This window comes from Thermobia domestica, chromosome 5 (assembly GCF_964235325.1).
Source record: "Thermobia domestica chromosome 5, izTheDome1.hap1.1, whole genome shotgun sequence".
Lineage (NCBI taxonomy): Eukaryota > Metazoa > Arthropoda > Insecta > Zygentoma > Lepismatidae > Thermobia > Thermobia domestica.
In genome coordinates this window covers 113,746,803-113,766,890 of record NC_137458.1, presented here as the reverse complement: position 1 = coordinate 113,766,890, position 20,088 = coordinate 113,746,803, and the positions used below count along the sequence as shown (strand labels likewise).

At 34.5% G+C, this 20,088-nt stretch overlaps 2 protein-coding genes across 6 annotated transcripts in view; one reads left to right on the top strand and one right to left on the bottom strand.

Moving 5' to 3' along the window:
* Positions 1-563, bottom strand: part of Tasp1 (Taspase 1) — a 65,151-nt gene extending 64,588 nt beyond the window's left edge. The window contains exon 1 of the mRNA XM_081758912.1: positions 426-563. Coding sequence (XP_081615038.1) covers positions 426-453 — 28 coding nt within the window. The 5' untranslated portion in view covers positions 454-563. The remainder of the gene's footprint in view (positions 1-425) is intronic.
* LOC145686043 (transcription termination factor 4, mitochondrial) lies at positions 32-18,502 on the top strand. 5 transcript variants are annotated; one of them, XM_081758916.1, is made up of 3 exons: positions 649-752; positions 7,041-7,231; positions 16,901-18,502. In XM_081758916.1, exon 3 carries the CDS (start codon positions 16,902-16,904, stop codon positions 17,874-17,876), a length of 975 nt encoding a protein of 324 aa, XP_081615042.1. In that variant the 5' UTR covers positions 649-752; positions 7,041-7,231; position 16,901; the 3' UTR covers positions 17,877-18,502. The 5 variants fall into 5 exon arrangements, with proteins under 5 accessions (XP_081615045.1, XP_081615041.1, XP_081615042.1 ...); XM_081758918.1 differs by lacking the exon at positions 649-752 and adding an exon at positions 759-940; XM_081758919.1 differs by lacking the exons at positions 649-752; positions 7,041-7,231 and adding an exon at positions 32-127.
* Positions 18,503-20,088: the final 1,586 nt, after the last annotated feature.

Sequence of the window (20,088 nt, the reverse complement as noted above, 5' to 3'; positions counted from 1 at the left end):
CATTCCCACAGTCGCTTCGCGCATGCTACTTATCGACGCACCCACAGTAAAGGGCCAGCAAATTCCTCATTCCCGAACCGGAATAGACACAACTGTAGCATGAAGTGACCATGACCACCTAGCACAGGTTGGTGCATGTATTTCCCATATATAATCGTTTTATAATGGCATATCAACTTGCAAGTATATTATAAATCTGTACGCATTTATCTGCACACGCGCCAAGAAAATAGCACTAGAATGTAGCCGTATTAGGGTAGCATGTAAAGCAAGAGATTAAAAAAAGAAAAAGACTATGACATCTTGCAAACTCCACGCTATAACTTGCATTTTGTGTCTCACATTATTAGTTGTAAAGATATAACATAATAATAGGACAGTGTGACAACAAAATAAAAACAAGATATCTTGGATTGAGTACTTACCAACATGAACTCCAATGAAGCCTGTCATTGCACTAGTTTCTATTTCTGATTAAAATATATTTTAGACGAAAAATAGATTTCATAATACCTTAACACCTACATTCTATGAATTAGAATTTATGATTAACTTTATGAAAGACTTAATCAATTCTGTTTCAGTAACATAAAAGAATCTCAAACTTTCTCACAAGTATAAACAATACGAATCTACCCCTGTAGTGCATTCCGACTTTCAACTTTTACTTTAAGTGTTGCCATGGGTGCTAGGATAGAAATTATAACCGAAGTGCTATTTGTCATTAGTGGCAGATTTATATAGAGGAGAGGGTAAGTAGTGAAATTTGCGATGTTAATAATTGCTAAGGCAATTGAAAAATATACAATCACAGTATTTAAAGATAACCAACCAATTGTCTCAGGATGAATTTAAAGCATAGGGTCAGATTAAGAATACACTAACTTCATCCAACGCTTCCATATTGCTGTTGAGGTCAGCTGAATTAAAGCTTACAAAGGTAAAAACAATGTCGTACTGTACTAATAATAAGGATGCTAATACAAAATTCTGCTGATCAAGTTTAGGTACACTTTCTTTTTTTTTTTTTTTAAATAACAGGTAAAATCCAATACTCTATATGAAAGGACATGTTATAAGTACCAAATTTCGGTGCAGATGTATTGTACGGATCCAGACATAAATTCCTTACGTATGTGCTTCTTTGGGATTGAGTATAGCCCGCTCCCCCCAGTGATTTTTAACGAATCATAGTGATTCTAACGGTTCATATTAGTTCAGAATGAATCGGAATCACATGTTATAAAGATTTAAGATGTAAATCTTGTGGTAAGGAGGCTATAGTATAAGTAGTAGTAGCGGTAGTAGTAGTAGTAGTAGTAGCAGTAGTAGTGGTAGTAGTAGTAGAAGTAGTAGTGGTGGTAGTTAGTAGCAATACAACTACTAATAGTAGTAGGAACGGGTTAGAAGCCCCGCAGGGGTTGGTTGGTTTCTGTTCTCGATAGTAGTAGTAGTAGTAGTAGTAGTAGTAGTAGTGGTGGTGGTGGTGGTGTTGGTGGTGGTGGTGGTGACGACGACGACTTCCAGTTCCGGCGACAAAGAACTGGGGGGAGCGGGCTATACACAAGCCCTTCTTTGTTACGAAATCGTATTTGTGTATCTTAAACAATCATTTTTCGGGTGTGAACTTGCATTCCTGAGTTATGTGTTGTATCACCGGTCCACATTTACTTTTGGCGCACTACTCGAAATAATTGTTGAAAACTTAGAATTCTTTCATAAATTTCCTTCTTGTCGTTTCCTAAATGATATGCGCTAGGGACGACGTGAAAATATCTCATGGATACAAGTAAAATTTAAGGAGGCATCATAAGCAATTGTTGAAAAATTACAATTTTTGAAGCTTTGCTTTAAATACGGCGTCTGGATGAATGCATAAAAACTACATTACAGCTTGTATTATGTGACAACCGAAAGCAAAAAGATTACAAAACAAGTCAGGGCGGGGTCAAACCAGGGGCTCAAGCGTTACCATAGTGCGTGCGAAAGGAGCAGGCCCGTCGGCGAAGGTGGGTATACGCGTAAGCGTGGTTAGTGAAAACTACTGGGCAATGATACTAGTTTCAGTAGCACTTATCGTGGTTTCACATTGGTAGTGCTTCACTTTTAAACATAAAATATAGCTTCTGTGCATTATGCAGATATACAGGAAGGTTCTAGAACACAGGCCCTCCCATATAGATTAGTGGCTATGTTGGTTCCTTTCTGTACCAAGTTTAATATTTAATTCACACATTATTGCCGAGCGAGCGTCAGCGAGTGAAGGCGGGTTAGAGCCCCGCAGGGCACGTTGTTTTCTGTCTTTATTACAGCTAAATGGCAGGAGGGACCTGTGTTCTAGATCCTTGCCAGAAACACATCATCGGTGGAAGATGGTTTCTAATATAGTCATCTTTCATATGCACTCACTTATTTTATCCGTCGTAAAGTAATTGTACTGATTTTACACTAGTAACCCTTCACTTGTAAACGTAAAATAAAATACTTGTATTACCTTGTATTTAATTCTGTCGCTTGCAGAAATTTGTTCTATACAAATGTTTTATCAAGTAAAGTATTGGAATTTACTGTAAATTTTTTAAAATGTGATGTGCCGAAAGTAAACCAGCACCTTTTTTTTTTTTTTTTTTTTTTTTTTAAATTTTGTAAGTGGCAATCTGTGTAGAGATGAAAGGGATTATTTGGCGGAGAGGTATACACTTGTTATGATTTAGTGGCGCATATATATCAAAGTTGTATCAAATATACCGTATTTGAGTTTTATCGAATTTTAACGTAATCTAACGTAACTTAACGAACGTAACCTGCTAGGTGCCACTAAGGCGTTGTATTTCTGCACAGTGTACAAGAGCTGTATTTTATGTTTAAAAGTGGAGCGTTATAGTATGAAACTATGACGAGTGAAATTGAAATTCATAGTATTGCCAAAACTCACTTGTTTTTACGTCATCGCTTACGCGCGTGCTCACCAGCTTTATCATACTCCGACTCGTTTAGATAACATTCGTGTTTTTTAGTAGCATCGTAGCACAGGTTGGTTTGTGTTTTATGTACTGTTGTTTTTATGCCATGGATCCGAACGCCTTATTTAACTTATACATAGATAGTGATTGTCTCTTCCGAATAGTGAAAGTTTATGCTCCTCTGTTTTGAAGGTATCCAAATTGTAAAAGTTTACTCCCCTCTGTTTTGGACATAACCTGTTTTGGAGGTAACTGATTTGTAACTCAGCCTGACCTAATCTAATGTAACGTAATATAATATAACCAAATGTTGTACATTTTTCTTTTTAATCAATTTTCGTGTTGTCCGGTGATACAGCACAAATGCCATATGTGTCATATTCAGTGTAGGATAGTTTCAGTGTAAGTAAACGATAAGAACTATTGTACAATGACACTAACCGAATCAGGGCAAGAACGAAGTAACAGGGTCCGCACGGAAGGGAAGGGGTGCGTCTGTACGGAGCTGACGCGAAGATGGATATACATATAAACGAGGTTAGCACAAAACATTGTATATAGCATAAAAACACTTACCCAAACATGTTGGATTATGTATTTGTACGTTAGTAACGACGTTATGGGTAATATCCCGATATGTGTTCATTGCTTGCACATTTATGTTCCAAAATAACACATCAAGTTACTTAGGTAAGTTTTGATAAATATTGTAAATCCCTTAATTCTCGTACGCTTCTATGGTTTCACATCATGAGTTAATACACTGACTTCATATACTTCACTTTCTGTTCTGTGGTCAGACTTTTAGATTTTCATCTATTTCTATGTAGATACACCTCGGACACGAACACAAAATATCTGCACACTGGTCTATTTAAATATTATTATAAATTAGTTCTGTAAATTTTACAAATATGTGAAATGAAAATAAAATGAAATCTTTGAGTTTTACGTCCCACGGTTATGCCGGTTAGGCTAAAGGAGACGGTGATGATGAGTAATGAATGAAATGGTGGAATGAAGAAAGTGGGAGGAAACGGGAGAACCCCGATAAAACCCACGCACACGGTGGTTGTCCACCACAAAGTTCACTTGGCGGAGGCTGGGATCGAACCCGGGACCCCAAGCATCAGAGGTGAACGCTCTACCACTGAGCCACCGCGGCCCCCTACAAATATGTGAATCCGTACAGTAAATCTGCAACTAAATTTCTGCAGCCGGCAGAATTGACGATAAGTAATACGGTTGTAGTTTTTGTTTACAGGTACGTCTGTAGAGTTACTAATGTAAAATCATTACAAGTACTTTACGAGAGATAAAAAAGTGAGTGTATTAAATATGACTGTATTAGATAGTATTTTATACCCTGGGAGTATTTCTTCACAGTGTACCAAAGCTGTATTTTAAGTTTACAATTGTAGCATTACTAACGTGGAACCATTACAAGTACTATAGTAACTCGTATCGCTACGAAATCTACGTACTTTCCCTACCTTTGCTTCCGCGCATATCAAACTTCGTTGACATGCGTGCTTCCTTTCGAAGCACCTCCGAGCTGCTGTGCGGTGCGACCTTCTTCGCCCTTTCTTAATTTGATAGAATTCGTTCTCTTTAGTGGCCACTTAGTTTCTATGCCATATGTCCGGACGCTGTATTTGTCTGACAATCATGAAAAGAGTCGTAATTTTTCAACAATTACTTATCATGGCCCCATTGAACTTCATCTATGCTAAGCTGTGTATTATCATATTTCCAGCACAAATCTTTCTGAAGAAAAGAAAGAGTAAATTTGTGAAAGAACTATAATTTTTCAACAATTATTTCGAGTGGTGTGACTAAACTTGACCTGTGTGCAGAAGGTGACCTCTAAATAACCCAGTGTAAACAGAAGTTTAGGTTCGGGTAAAGTCTATTGTTTCACTAAGAGAAAGATGGGTGCTATCGTATGTTAGGTACGCATGCATTTGTAAAATTTTTGGAATTCCTGTCATGCACTCCTGCCTTGACTCTTTTAGATAGCATTCGTACCTTCTGTTAGCTACTTAGCACAAGTGGGATCGTGATTTTGCACTTCCATTTTATGGTATATACAGGGTTCCCACATTCTGTCAGGGAAATCAGGGAATGTTTACAAAATGTAAATGTAAGGATTAACATGTCTTAAAGGTGGCAATATTAGGACTGATAGTGGCCACGATGGCTCAGTGGTAGAGCGTTCACCTCTGGTTCATGGGGTCCTTGGTTCGTTCCCAGCTCGCACCAGGTGAACTTTGTGGTGTACCGTGTGTGGGGGTTTTTCGGGGTTCTACCGTTTCCTCCCATTTTATTCATTTCTCATCATCACCGTCTCTTTTAGCCTACACGGTATAACCGTGTAACGTAAAACTTAAAGATTTCATTTCATTTTAGGACTGATAGTAACAGATCTCAGCCATAGTTAGCAATATATGGTTGACTGCATGTTATATTGCTTTTTATTGTTTTTATCAAACAAAACAAGTAATTTGCAATGTCAAGGTACGTGGTACTGTATCATACATATATTATTATATACTGACATGACAAAATTTTGAGCAAATAGCAATTACTCATATTGAACATAACAAATGTCTAAATGGCAATTAAATTAGTGTGTTGGACAGGTGTGAGGATGGAGGAGGCCGTTAAAAAAGTGTATGATAGAGCTTACCCTATTATTTCGCATTTATATTCAAGAATTTATGTCATGAAAAATAATAATTTGTGTCAGGGAAACCGATATTCACTTTTTTGAGGGAACCCTGTATATATTCACACGCTGTATTTATACCCATGATTGGTAAGTCCTTCCAATTGCCTTCACTTCCCTAGGTTTTTTAATGAACAAAACAAAACAATATATATATATAATTTAACGTCCTACGGTTATGCCCTTTAGGTTAAAAAAGGAAAGGAGATAGATAATTAATGAAAATGAATGATACCTATTCTTGGGACACAATCGATTCATAAAACCACTTCTCAATATCTTTTACCCCATTTGCTCGAATACCTGTCGACAAACAGACGGACAGACATAGTCGTTCTGTAAGACTTTTGACACATAGCATAGTTTAGCATAATGAAAGAAATAGGTAAAGAATTTTTTACAGCATATTCTTTATAGATGTGAATTTGGAAGTGTGAAGATAACAAGTGATACTACAAATTTGATTATGAATGTATGAGGAAAGAAGAGCAATTAGAGGAAATATTTACTAAAGAACGCTATAGAATAACATTGATAGTTAAGTATTAATCTTGTATCCCAAAAGAGTGTTTCTTATTATTATTATTTCATGTGATTTCGATCTTCTGTGGGGTCTTCTTAAGTAACTCCTCTTTTGCCGCTCTCCGTTTTCTTCAGTGTTTATCCATTGAGGTTGCATTCTTGAAACACCAAAACTATGAATCTGACGAATACTAGCCAATTTTTTGTAGTTCCTAGAACCTCACCTACCTTCACTTTTTTAAATTGATTTATGAGCATGTAAATTTTAATAATAATAATAATTCTTGATGTGTTTCATAAGTTTCAAGAAGGTGGGTAAATTATTTTTTAAAAAATTTTTGAATAATCTGAGTATTTTTATGTTTGTAATTGAATGTCTTAATTTTGGTTTGTATTTTTATTAATTATTGTATGGATTTGTTATATATATTGTACTTCTTTGTATCAATTGTATGAACCTTTTTTTTTAAATTCTGATCAGTTACACTTTTTTTTTAAGTTTGGTATTTCTGAAGGTAATTTTTTGTAAAGTTTTACTATGCGAGTTTTGTTTTTATGAGTTTTATGAAACAATCATTTTAGTCTTTTTTAAAAAAATTCTTTAAAAAAATCAACTTTATATTCAGTAATTAGTTGTTTTCTTATTTGTATATTGTTATTCTTTATTGTATTTTTAATACTTGTGCTTCACTTGTATCTTTATATTACAGTGTATAATACTATAATGTAATTAGTATTGCATGTGCATTTTTTTCCTTGTGGCACACTAGTTGCTGTATGCTGTTTTCTGCCGAATAAACATTTAAACATTATTATTTACATTCAAGAGTAGAATGTGCAGCAGCAAAGGATTAGTTACTTAAGAAAATCCCAAAGAGCCGGAATCACTTAAATAAAAGACGAAACAGTCTTTCGGGATACAAGATTAGTGCTTATTTTTAACTAAAGGAGATGTTACTTAAGAATGCTTCAGAGAGACCCGAAATGATATAAACCACAATTACTCTTTAGTCAAAAGGTGAGTGCCTCCTCCTTAGTTATTAATATGCATCCTAAAGCGTTCGTTAGTAGATGTTCGTTTTTTTTTTTTTTTTTTTTTTTCTTATGGGTTAGAATTGAATACACTATACCTCTACCACATGTATTTCCCATGGTCACCGTAAAGTAAACCTACACGTCTTAAAATTGCATTGTAAGTATACACTTGTTTTACGTACTCACATCACGCCAACAACTCAGCTCTTCGTATTTCAAATCTACTACATATACAGTGGAATGCATTTCACCAGCTAACATACTGTTTCATTATAGATGCCAATTTAATATACCTATTATGAGGTGTATTTCACGTAGAAAGTAATAAGGAAAACATCTGATACGTTTCATTTTTCTCTCTCTCTCTTTTTAGATTTGAGTTAAAATGACTTCATATGTTAGGTTCCGTTATAAGTTATAAATAAAACTCATATTTCAAAATATATAAGCAACACTCAGATGTTCTCTTAATTTTTTTGCATGCAATTTGATCAATTTCGCGACAGGTCATAAGTCTCTCAAGTTAGAAGCAAAAAGTTAGGAAGAGAATACTTAAATGTGGTGAATTATTTGTATAAGTAGGCTCTATTCCTTTATTATCAATGGCTATTTCTCAATCTTCTCTCATTTATCAGCAATAAACTAGTAATCAGAGCACAGCTTATTATGATAACTTTCAGATTCTCAGATTATGCTGTAAAATGTACTCCTGATTTCTTTCATGATGTCCTTTTCATTTCAGTACCGTACAAGACGGAAAACAAGTTTCTTTTTATTCTTTTAATGAATAAAACAATTAATGAAGTTTGTTCCGTTTACTGTATGATCACTTTACATAGGGTTGCTTTTTTTTATATTTATTCGTTTTCTTTTTCATTTCTTATTTACTTATTTCATTTTGCTCATACTTTTACTAAAACTCATTTTCAGTACAATCTCATTTTATATGTAGTAAGATATGTTACTATATTAGTACGTTCTTTCATAATTTAAGTTTATTTATTTATTTTTTTAAGCAGATATTTTATTTGTGAAGCTAAATTAACTTAACTGAAAATGTAATTATATTTTTCGTTCAATGGCACAAGGCTTAAGTTATTTTTTTAATGCACGATATTCAGATTGTTCGTATATCTTAATAGTGGTTAATGAATATTGCACAATATATTTTGTCGAGACTAGTTTTTGTTATCTGTTCGCCTCAGTAGATATAAATTTCTTTATTTATAAGCTATGTAGCAATTGATGTTTGTGTAAATTTAACGTCAGTTCACTGGCTTAATTACCAAAAACTTGTTAATTTTCTTTTTCTGAAATCTTTTTCAGGAACCTTCTTAAATATGAACTCAACCATATTCAATCAAACGATAGGTATTTCTAATTTCAGTGTGCACAATGTAGCCAGATCAGACACCGCCTTCTAATTTGATGATCACATGTAAACCCTATTTTTTTTTTTTTTTTGTTTGTTTTTTTTATCTAACTTAAAGAATTGTAATGAAGTTATTTCTACTCTATTTTTATTAATATAATTGATAATAATACTAACTGATGTTTTGTTTCGATATTCTAGGTAGCACGGTATAAAACTTCCACATTCTGTATTGAGTGTTTAGTGATTTGTAAATATTTTGAGAATCCGGATATAGCTTCTTTGTCCTTATGGAATATGTTTTCTTTTAGTTTCGTACTTTTTTTTTTTCCGTCCCAAAGCAGTTGGCGTTGCATGAAGAAAAGATATGAAAAATGCCACGTGTTTTCTGTACTAAATAACTTTTGTAATGACTTAAAGATCTTTCCCTATTTCTCTGAGGTTTTTGACTAAATTTCAAGTTTTTTGCTTTTTTTTTTTTTTTGTTTGTTTGTTTGTTTGTTTGTTTTTAAACTTTTAAGTTATGTTTTTTTCTAAGTTTTTCTTAAATTAAGAGTAAGTTACTTCTTAAATATACAAATTAAGAAAAATGCCGAAAAAAAGCAACTTAAAAGATATTCCAAAACCTCGCAGAAATATGGAAAGCTCTTTAAGTCATTGCAAAAGTTTCTTAGTAGGGTGAAATACATTAAGTGGAATTTACAAGATCTTTTGTTCATGCGGTGCCCCTACAGGATTGGGATTGGGATGACAAAAGCAAACATTGGTACGAAACTAGAAGAACACATAAGGAAATCAGAGAATAAAGAAGCTGTATCAGTTTTGTCAAAATATCTATAAACTACTGAACATTCAGTACAGGATGTGGAAGTTTTACACCGTACTATCTCGAATATCGAAAGAAACAAAACATCCGTTGCTATGCACTGAAAAAAGAAAATCTAGATAAAGACTAGGATGGTATTATTATCTATTATGTCAATAAAAATAAAAACTAGAAATGACTTTATTACAGTTATTTAGGTTAAATAATAAGAAAAAAAGAAAAAATACAGAAATACAGTTTATATGTAATCAACAAATTGGTAAGCAGTGTTTAATCTAGCTCCATTGTGCACACAGAAATTGAAAAAAAATATTGGTTGATTGGATGTGATAATGTTCACATTGAGAAAGATTTAACTGGAAACGAACCCTAAAACAAAAATTAACAGATTTTCAGTAATTAACTTAGCTCAAAGATCAAAATTATTCACACTACAATCACATTGTGTATCAAGTTTAATTACAAAATTAAGTTTACACGCATCAGTTGTTACGTAGCTTACAAAAAGAGTAATTTTGTAAGCTACGTAACAAGAAAGAAAGAAAAAAAAAGCATCAACAAAATATATTGCGCAATATTAATTAATTTGGGTGAAATCAACCAAGCCCAAAACCTCATGGTGTCAAATTTCGATGAACCTTGGTGTACATGTAGGACACTATGAGAGATGATTATGTACCAAATTGTAACCCAGTACACCCTGTAGCTTCAGAGTACGAGGTGGTACAAAATTGACAAATTTGATTTTTTTAACCTTGTTATCTTCAATTGGTCATATCTCCCGTAAATATTGAGCTAAAGAGAAAAATAATATGCCATTTTAAAGAGAAAAGAATAGGCTACAAGATATGTCAGGAGCATTTATTTGAAAATCAATATTTTCTGGGAAATTCCAGCAAAAGTTTGGATCAGTGATATCTCAGAAACTGCCAATTTTATTTCCTTGAAATTGGGTACCAAGGTCACTTATGTGTCCGGCATAAGTGTGCCAAATGTCAACTTTGGCCAAGAATGGGTCTGGAGTCTACAATGATTTTCGTGTGACCATGTCGGGAGAGACACCTGAGGTGCAATTGTGGCAACTTGCCAATTTGTCAATACTGATGAAGTAAGATGTAAGAAATAACTACTGCTGAAGTGCTGGAAGTTAACAATTGTCAATGGTGCCTGTGTTGAAGAAATCGACTGGCTCCTTATATCTCTTTGTTGCTGAGCGTGTATGCTCAGCCAGTTGCAGATATGGGATCAACAAGAGAGATGGTGTCACAAGCAGGCAGTGAGAGCACATCTGGTATATCTTTATATACAAAGGAAGGTGATGTCCATGATGTTTCAGAAAACACAACTTCGCTGTTTCATGTGTCTCGTCGACTTGCAGAACACAAGCCACCAAAAATCACCATAGGTGCAAGTAACAAAGTCCCTGATTGTATCAATAGTAATGCCAGCTTGTAAGCCACTTGCCGCAATTATTAACACTTCCTTGAAGTCTGGTTTAGAAGAATATAGCCTCAGTTCGACCTTTCTTTGAGACACAGGAACACAGAGTGAAATTTACGGGTTCCAGGAATCTGTCGGGCTCAGTCAAATCTCTCCTTTAGGAAGGTGGCTTCCTCTTCATGTTCCCTCTCTGTGCAGTACACATACACATTTTAAAATCCTTTCTGTCATTCGTGGCCCAGTTGTACAATTGGCGTGGAGTCATGGTGTGATCTGTGTATGGTCTCTAAAGGCTTGCTTTTGCAGCATTCCTTTTCAGTGCATCTCCAATACCATCACACACTTCTTTGCCGTGTGAGGTTGCAAAGAAATGCCATTCGTATGCCACACCATAGTCGTGGAGATACATGCAGATGTTAATGAAATTTTCCCGGTTCTTGTACTGACATGCAACTCCATCAGAGAAATAATACATTTTTGATTCGAAAACCTTCCAGAATGTTCACATATTTAGGTCAATGCAATTGATACTGCAATTGATGGATACTACGATTGATAATGGAATGTTACAAAGATCCCCACGGGATTACTGAATTACAGATTGCACCAGAAAAACATTACTGTTAGGTCAGTTACACCTTACTTCACCAGTACTGATAAATTGACAAGTTGCCACATTGCCACCCCAGGTGTCTCTCTTGACATGGTCACACGAAAATCATTGTAGACTCCAGGCCCATTCTTGGCTTAAGTTGATATTTGGCACACTTATACCGGACATAATGGGCTACCTTGGTACCCAATTTCAAGCAAATTAAATGGGCAGTTTCTGAGATGTCACTGAGCCAAACTTTTCCCGGAAAATTATATTTGATTTTCAAATAAATGTTCTGGCATATCCTGTAACCTATTCTTTGCCCTTCAAAATGGTATATTATTTTTCTCTCTAGCTCAATATTTACGAGAGATATGACCAATTGAAGCTATCAATGTTCTACAAAAAACATAAAATTTGTCCATTTTTACCACCCCTATAGGGCTAAAATTTGGTGTATGATCATCTCTCATAGGAGTCTACATGTACACCAAGTTTCATCAAATTCCGAGATGAAGTTTTTTTCCTGAAAATTTGTTGAATTTCACATGGAATGGCTCTTTTAGCGCTGTTGAGATGTATGAAAAATGTATGAAAAACCTTCATTAAAAAAAAAAAAAAAAAAAAAAAAAAGGATTTGAGCCTTGTGGCACTGACGAAAACTATTCGAGTGAAACATTTGAAATATTAGAAAGAAACATAATAGTTATCGGTTGACTGGATATGGTAGAGTTCATATTTAAAATTTCCCTGGAAAAGATTCCTGAAAACAAAAGTTAACAAGTTTTCAATTAGGTCAGTTCACTAACGTTAAATTCACACACATCAATTGATACATAGCTTATAAACAGAATAATTTATATCTACTGTAGATAACAAAACTAGTATCAACAAAATATATTGCGCAGTATTCATTATCTTACCACTATTGAAATATATGAACAATCTGAACACCGTGCAACAAAAAGTAGTTTAAGCGTTGTGTCGCTGAACAAAAATGCCTGAGCGAAGCTTTTGAAACATTGCAAAGAAACATAATTGGTAGAAACATTATTTAGATGAGAAAGTGAATCTGTAGAGCTATTTTATTGAATTGAACTAAAATTCTGCAGAGCAGTTTTGTTTAGTTGGTCAACATTAAAATTTCATTTGCTTTTCCTATGGTGTTCAATTTTTTTTCTCTAAAGTAATGTAAAATATTCTGTTAAATATGTATAGCATATATAACCATCCAGAATCCGGCATTTTCGAAAATACTACACTCCTCACATGTAGGTTGCCGGGTTTTTGAATGTCAAACTATAATATAACCAGCTGTTTTAAGCAATTTTTTTAAATATTTTTTCTATAAATTCACACCTCTATATTGCTCCTTCTTGTTACTTTGTTATATTTATTTACTGGTTGATTTTCGGTTTTGGAAAAGGAAGCTTTTTTAGCATTCGTGCTTTTATACGCACACTTTAAGAAATCAACAGGGGTTATCATCCTTTACCTTATTCTATTCAGACAGCCATTCATACTTCAGTATATACTTCTTCCATCAAAACGTTACTAATTATAGTCAGCACATTGCTTTAAAAAAAGGTAGTTTATTTTGCCAAATACATGTTTTCAGAGTTAAAACTGGGACTACTCACGCGCCTGTCCGACATTTTTTCGGTACTATTACGGGAACATTGCTTCCTAAAAAGAACAGGGTGGTGCAAAGGAAGAAGGCACAAATCGAAAGAAATGAAACTACAGTGCAATTTGTGATTGTAAATTTGTGTTGATTGCGTGTCGTAATAATATATCTTATTTATTTATTTATTATTTATTTATTTATTTATTATTTATTTATTTTTGTAAATACATAAATAAAATAGTGTGCTATCTTATATAATTTTACATATTTTCGTTTACATAAGACTATGTAGCCAGCTTAAACAAAATAGATTTTCCACAGTCACAAATATTTCTAATTTACAATTTGCTGTAATATCACATTGGCATGTAGTTAGTGAAGAAATGGAATTTCATTCTGTGGGTGGTAATAATACTAAAACCTAACTCTCACTTTTCTTCATGATGCCGTGTTGTTAACAATATTGTTTCATTTTAGTATAATTTCTGTTTCACTCGAATCTAAACGAGAAAAACGGATTCGATCTCATGTGATTTGGATTCCACGTTAAGCTGTAGGTCCACCTCCCAGATAGCCTCGTTGCTGAAAAGGATACTAAACTCTAATCCAACCGACCATTAAACATGTAAAAGAACGTCGTTTAACTGCCTACAACTTCTTGGAATGGAATATCGTAGGGAACTAGCAAATAACTCCTAGCACAGCCCAGGATAAGCACACGATAACTTGTGTCCGTTTCGCCTAATCTGTTCTACTCGTGCGGATAATTGTGAAACAGATGAAAGTTGCGTTGCATTTGATTAATCAGTGTTGTTTGTAATGCTTGCCAAGAAGAGAAATTCATCTTGCTTTAAAGACCTCTATATAGCATAGATCAAATAATGACTGAGCACGTTTCCAACGCTCGCAGAAGGGCTGCGTGACTCAACAATAGGCATTTGACATGGATCTCGTTTTGTTGAAACAATATAAAACTTTTTGCTCAGAGATGTGCTGAGTAACTCTGGTAAAAACCCTGCGCGGCAGCTATAACATGTTACACCAAACGCACTGCAACTTCCGAGATTTCAGGTAGGAACTCCCGGTACTGCTTCGCCCCCGTTTATTTATGTATTTATTATTATTATTATTATTATTATTATTTACTAACAGATTCAAATCTAATAGTACCCTAAAGCAATGCAAATATTATATAGGTTTGTAACTTTTACACGTATAACAACCTATTTCTATATGTAAAAAACCTATTTCTCGTTGATGAAATATCATGTGCGATCACATACAGAACTAGTGTTCCTTTGACTTCATTTCTTATATCCAGAATCTTCTGAATAAATGGTCTGATTATTGTATATTAAAGGTATTCTGATTCGCGTTGAGAGCAGTAAATAAGTTGATTCATTTATATTGAATCGTAGGCACTGTGCAGATGTATTGCGCATGCGCATCCCCTCGCCGTGAGATTGCTACGAGGCAAAGAACAGTATCTCATTAGTATGTAGTAGAGTAGTGAGGTCGAGAGTAGTATAATGTTGCCGAAACTGAACAGAGTCTGGGATGGGCTCAGTGTGGCCCTTTTCGATGCTAATTTCACGTTGTCGCACATCGTAGAAATGTGTGAAGAGCGTAATTTTCGTGTAGGTCGTGCCACTGTGATTCGTGTACTACGGAACTATACAACAAAGAGTCCTGGGCCTACCACACTGACGCGAGCGGCTAGATACCAGCCTCCCGTGAAGAGAACCCTGCTGCTATTACTTGTGTTTTGGCATATGGCGACCTCCGAAAATTTCAGCACACAGCGTGCGTTGACCAGCAAATGCCGCATATCGCAGGCGACAATCAGCCACGCTATTTACAGAAATTTACGCCTCACGGTCGTTCATAAGAGCAGTGTGCACGCCCTGAAACCGTGTCGTGTGGCTGAGCGAAAAAGAAACTGCAGGAGGCTGTATGAACCGAAAGTTTGTTGGTACTCTTAATGAGGCGTGAATTTACCTCAAAGACTGTGGTAAAGTTCGTGCCATTACATACAGACATGTTAACGCCAGGGGCCAAAGCACGTTCTTCCGCTAGTGCTCAGAAAGGGTTCATGATTCTGTCCGCTGTTTCATAGGGCAAACTGCGTCTCCGAAAGCGAAACGTCAAAAGGTACTATCAGACTCATGTCCTGAATGAAATGTAGGAGCATGGAATTCCGACACTTTACGGACAAGACGTGCAGGTTGAACTGCACCAAGATAGGCATCCAACTACAAGGCGAAAACATCGTTGGAATTCTATCCCAGTATGGAACAGGAAATTGGAACTTCGGGAATTTCCTTTTCTGACATACATGTCAAGAATCCAGATGCAAGCCCAATAGACTATTGTGTTTTCGGACTCCTCAACCAGCGCCCCTCCCATCGTCGAGTCCTCACTGTCTCCGGTCTGTGAAAAGCCTGTAAAGAGAAGTAAGATGTAACACCCATAGTCCAGCTCCAACACAGTCTCCTGCAATGGATAGTCAATAGAGGTGGCATGCAGATCGAACACAACCGGTCATAGAAACACGGCATTTCTTGGGTAAATGGTACATTCTAGTTCAGCTTAATATCAGTGAATCAACCTCTGTAAATCTCTAGTTCGTGATGGGTTTAAAATGTAAACTTACTCTTACTCGAACGCAGAATATATACGATACAATGATTAATTACCTTGCCTGCATACACACATACGTGGAAATTATTCCAATTCGCGACACCTTTCCCATCTTTACATAAATAAAGAGTATGTATGTAAGATTTCAGATACCTTATCTATATCGTGACATCGAAATAAACATACCCATAGCAACCAACTTAATTCTCCTCTTGTTTTAACCCATTATTCATGTTGCTATGTGCAATGATCTTTAGTAGCAGAATTAATATTGCTTTCTTCTCCTACAGTGTAATTAACCCGTTCTTTCAGAAGTTACTGATAGATAAATAAATAAATAAGAATGATAGTCATTGTAAAACAAAAATCCAAAGCCAGAGAGACTCAGGGTCAGTACTCCATTACTTTTCTTATCTCAAAAATAAACTGTTATGTAATACACATTTTCAATCAGGGTTCGTCAGGAAAAAAATGCAGTGGTAAATTTTGCTTTCATCCTTCACAAGTAATATATTGCACATTAACCTAGTCTGAAAAAAAAAATATTAATTAACAACTTATTGATAAAGTGATCATGAAGAAAACATTTAATCTCGAGTTTTGTGACAATTAACTTCTTTCACAAAGAAATTGCCGTAGATTTTTTTCAACATAAAATAAAAAAGAGTTTAACAAGAGATATCTTACCACTATTAACCTTGCACTAAAACTGCAAATTGCTAATTATATTTTTAAAGTGATTCGATGTTAATGTGAGTAACTTCTAGTGATCAAGGCCACAGCTTAAGTGATCAAAACCATCCAGTAGATGTCCTGCAGATACAATCAACGGAATTAGTAATTCCACTGATCATTTTAATAATTTTATTAAAAATGCGTCAATTTCAGTCTTGAAGTAAATATACAGTAAAATATATCATATTGACTATATACGAAAATTGTTTTTGTTTCTGTATTGTATTATCAGTAATTTCTTTATTCGTCCCACATTTTAAATGTTCCTCCTCCTCTAAAGAATAGGTTGTATGCAAAAAGAATCACATTTTATCAAGATCTCTCTAGAAATGTTCAATTATGTTCATAAATGAGACTTGAACTTTTGGTAACGGCTTACATATATCATAGTAATATTTGTCTGTTGTTTGATTACAGAATGGCAAGCATAAGAGTACTTGGACTAACCCAGGTGTACAGGAAGTTCCAGTGGCCTCATGTCTGCCGATGTATATATCATAACGCGACAAGTTCATCTCATATTATCAGATGGAAATCTTCCGTCGCATTTTCAATTGGAAGAGAAATTAAACGCAACAAAGCTGTTCTGGAGTCATCAGAAAGTGAAGCAGAAAAATTTAAGTTATTATCTCGTCCAGAAGTTATAGCTCCAGTGCGACGTGTAATGTCCGTATTTGGCATTTCGAAAGAAGAATTAGATAATGCTTTACAAGTATCTCCGGAAATGCTTAAATTTCCGTCTTATCAGTGGGAAGATTTTTTCAATGTTTTAATAAGTTGTGGTTTTTCAAGCGTGGATTGTTTGAAAATGGTGACTATCTGTCCTCCTCTACTCGGAAAGTCAATGGAAGATATAGAAATGTCCTTAGACCATTGGAGGGGCTGCGATTTTAGTACTAGTGGACTGATTTCTATACTCACAAAATCTCCTCAAGTTTTATTTGTGAAACCATCAGAAATTACCCACAGAATACCAATTTTTCAAGACCTTTATACAAAGAGCCTTGTGTCAAAATTATTAATGAACTCCCCTGCTTTGTTGTTAGAAAAATGGAGTTCAATCGAGGAGAAGATTAACTATGTCAAAGATACTATGGGAGTGCATCCGAAAGAAAGCGTGCATTCTGGTGTGTTTAACCATAGTCTGCAGTTTATAAAAACAAGACATTTGTTTCTTGAAAGAGCTGGACTTTACGTTAAGCCAAATCCCAAACAGAAGATAAATAAGAATCCAAGACTATCAAAGATAATGGATACAGATGACATTGAGTTTGCGACTAATGTTGCTAACTTGTCCACGGAAGAGTATGAAGTGTTTGTATCGATGATGAGGGCAGAAGACGAACTTAACGATGAAAGTAGTGATAGTGATGAAGAAAATAATTATAAGTAATGTACAGGTGATATATGTTTATTTCTTGTACCATAGTAAGATTCAAAAACTATATTTAAATGTATATATATATTTCTTTTGCATACATAATTTGTAAGTCGAATTATTCGACTGTATAAAGTGACATAAAATGGAAAGTTTTGAAAAAAACATGCATTTGAATTTTCAAGTGTTTCTCGAAAAACAAATAAGTAAATAAATAATCATTCTTTGTGTTGGTAATGAAACAGATTTTACCTCTCTTCCCGGTATCTGATCTCTGCTTTCACTTTACTTTCACTTGATCTCTCATCTTCAACCACCACAAAAATATATAATTTTCTACCAGTAAGATCGTAACTTAAGTTGTGGATTTCTTGTGAGTCCTAGTTATATAACTGTTTCCGGTAGGGGCACTAAGGAGAACCATCTCATTATGTCTTGCAGTTGTCATACTTCACTGATGTTTAAGTGTATACTGTACCATATTATCTTAGGTGATTGAGAAACATTTTTTGTTTTGGAAAATCATTCTTGGACAAAGGAAAAAGAAATAAGAGTGTGATATGAAGAAAACATTGTTGTTATGGTTAACCTTATCTCAAACATTCTAAAACAGTTTCGGTAATAATAAATATTTAGATGTATTCCTGAGTTTAAGTTATTGGTTATAAGCATACGACAGTTTAGTAGTCAAAATAAGAATGATTGCGTTAAATTCTTCTAGGAACATATTTCAATTTTGTTAGAAGACATCAATGTAGAGTCACTGATTTTCCCTCAGTTGTTTGTAGCTGCCATTTAAAAATGACTTAAATCTCACTAGTTTTTGTTTTCTCGTCTTTCTTCGTTATATGATTATTATTATTTTAAATTTGAGTATTATTTTTCCAGCATATCTCTAGTGCATATTTTTAATCTTTCGATTATTTTTCTTTCTTTGATAGAAGTTGGTATATGATTTCCAGGTTCTTGAGATCTTCTGTAAAAATTGTCTAATAAATTAAGAAAAAAAATATTTTACTTACCGTGTTGTTACCAGCAGTTAAAAGTGTAACCACATATATATTGCCTCAGTTCGTATATGAGTTCATGTATTTTATTTATTACGTTTTATTAGAAGTAGTTACACTGAAACATACACCAATCTCAAATTCTAAATGTCTATATTTGATGAGAAATTACCTCAATCATATCATATAAACATCTTGACAACTGTTTACGTCACCATGGCAACGTACAAACAGAATTATATAGTGCTTGTACATTATTTTTTCTTCTTCTATTTTATGTCAAAAATGCTTGAGCACTGCTGCCCTGGTTACGAACTAAATATATAAAATAAAAGTTTTAGTTATAAAAGTTTGTAATGGTCGAGATTAATAATAGTCAACAAGATGGTTGATGGTTGAGATTTGTAATAGTCAACAAGGCTAGTTGTTTGAGCGCTGATTTTTTAACGGCTTCTGGGCTATTACCTTAAGTTACAAATTACTTCTTTTATATATATATATATATATATATATATATATATATATATATATATATAGAAGGAACGTCTACACATCTTCAATTTACAGTTAATTTTCATTGAACAACATTTGGTTCGTACGGAGTTGTTGCAGTGTTGTTACCTTATACTGATAATTCTTTCATCTTCAAAATATAATCAGAAAATGGTAAAAACGCTATCACACAACACAAAAGAAGATTAACTAATTAACTATAAGCGTTTCGCTGAATGTACCGTCAGCTAGCAGAGGATGAAGTAGACAGAAAAGATCTTGACAAAAAGTGGAATCTTGAAGTTTTACGTCCCACAGTTATGTCGGCTAAGCTAAAGGAAACGGTGATGATGAGAAATGAAGGAATTGATGGAATGAAGAAAGTGGGAGGAAATAGGGGAATCCACGAACACAATGTTTGTCCGCTACAAAACTCACTTGGCACGAGCTGGGAAGTACTTGACAAGTGTCCAGTTGGCATCCATCATATTGAAATACAGTAGACTTTCTGTTAACCGATCACCATGTGATCGGCTCCTAGTCGGTTAAAACGAAAGTAGCACCTAAATTGTATAGCATCTCTATAATGATTAATCAGAAGTTTCGACCACAATCTGATCCAGTGACACTCAGCTCAACAAGATACTGTATATTGAATAAATTACAGTAGACTATCACATAAACCACACATTTATTTATGGTGTGTGTGTATTGATGGAAGAAAAACA

Coding starts and splice junctions, on each gene's coding strand:
- LOC145686043 (XM_081758919.1), top strand. CDS start 16,902: ATGGCAAGCATAAGAGTACTTGGACTAACCCAGGTGTACAGGAAGTTC.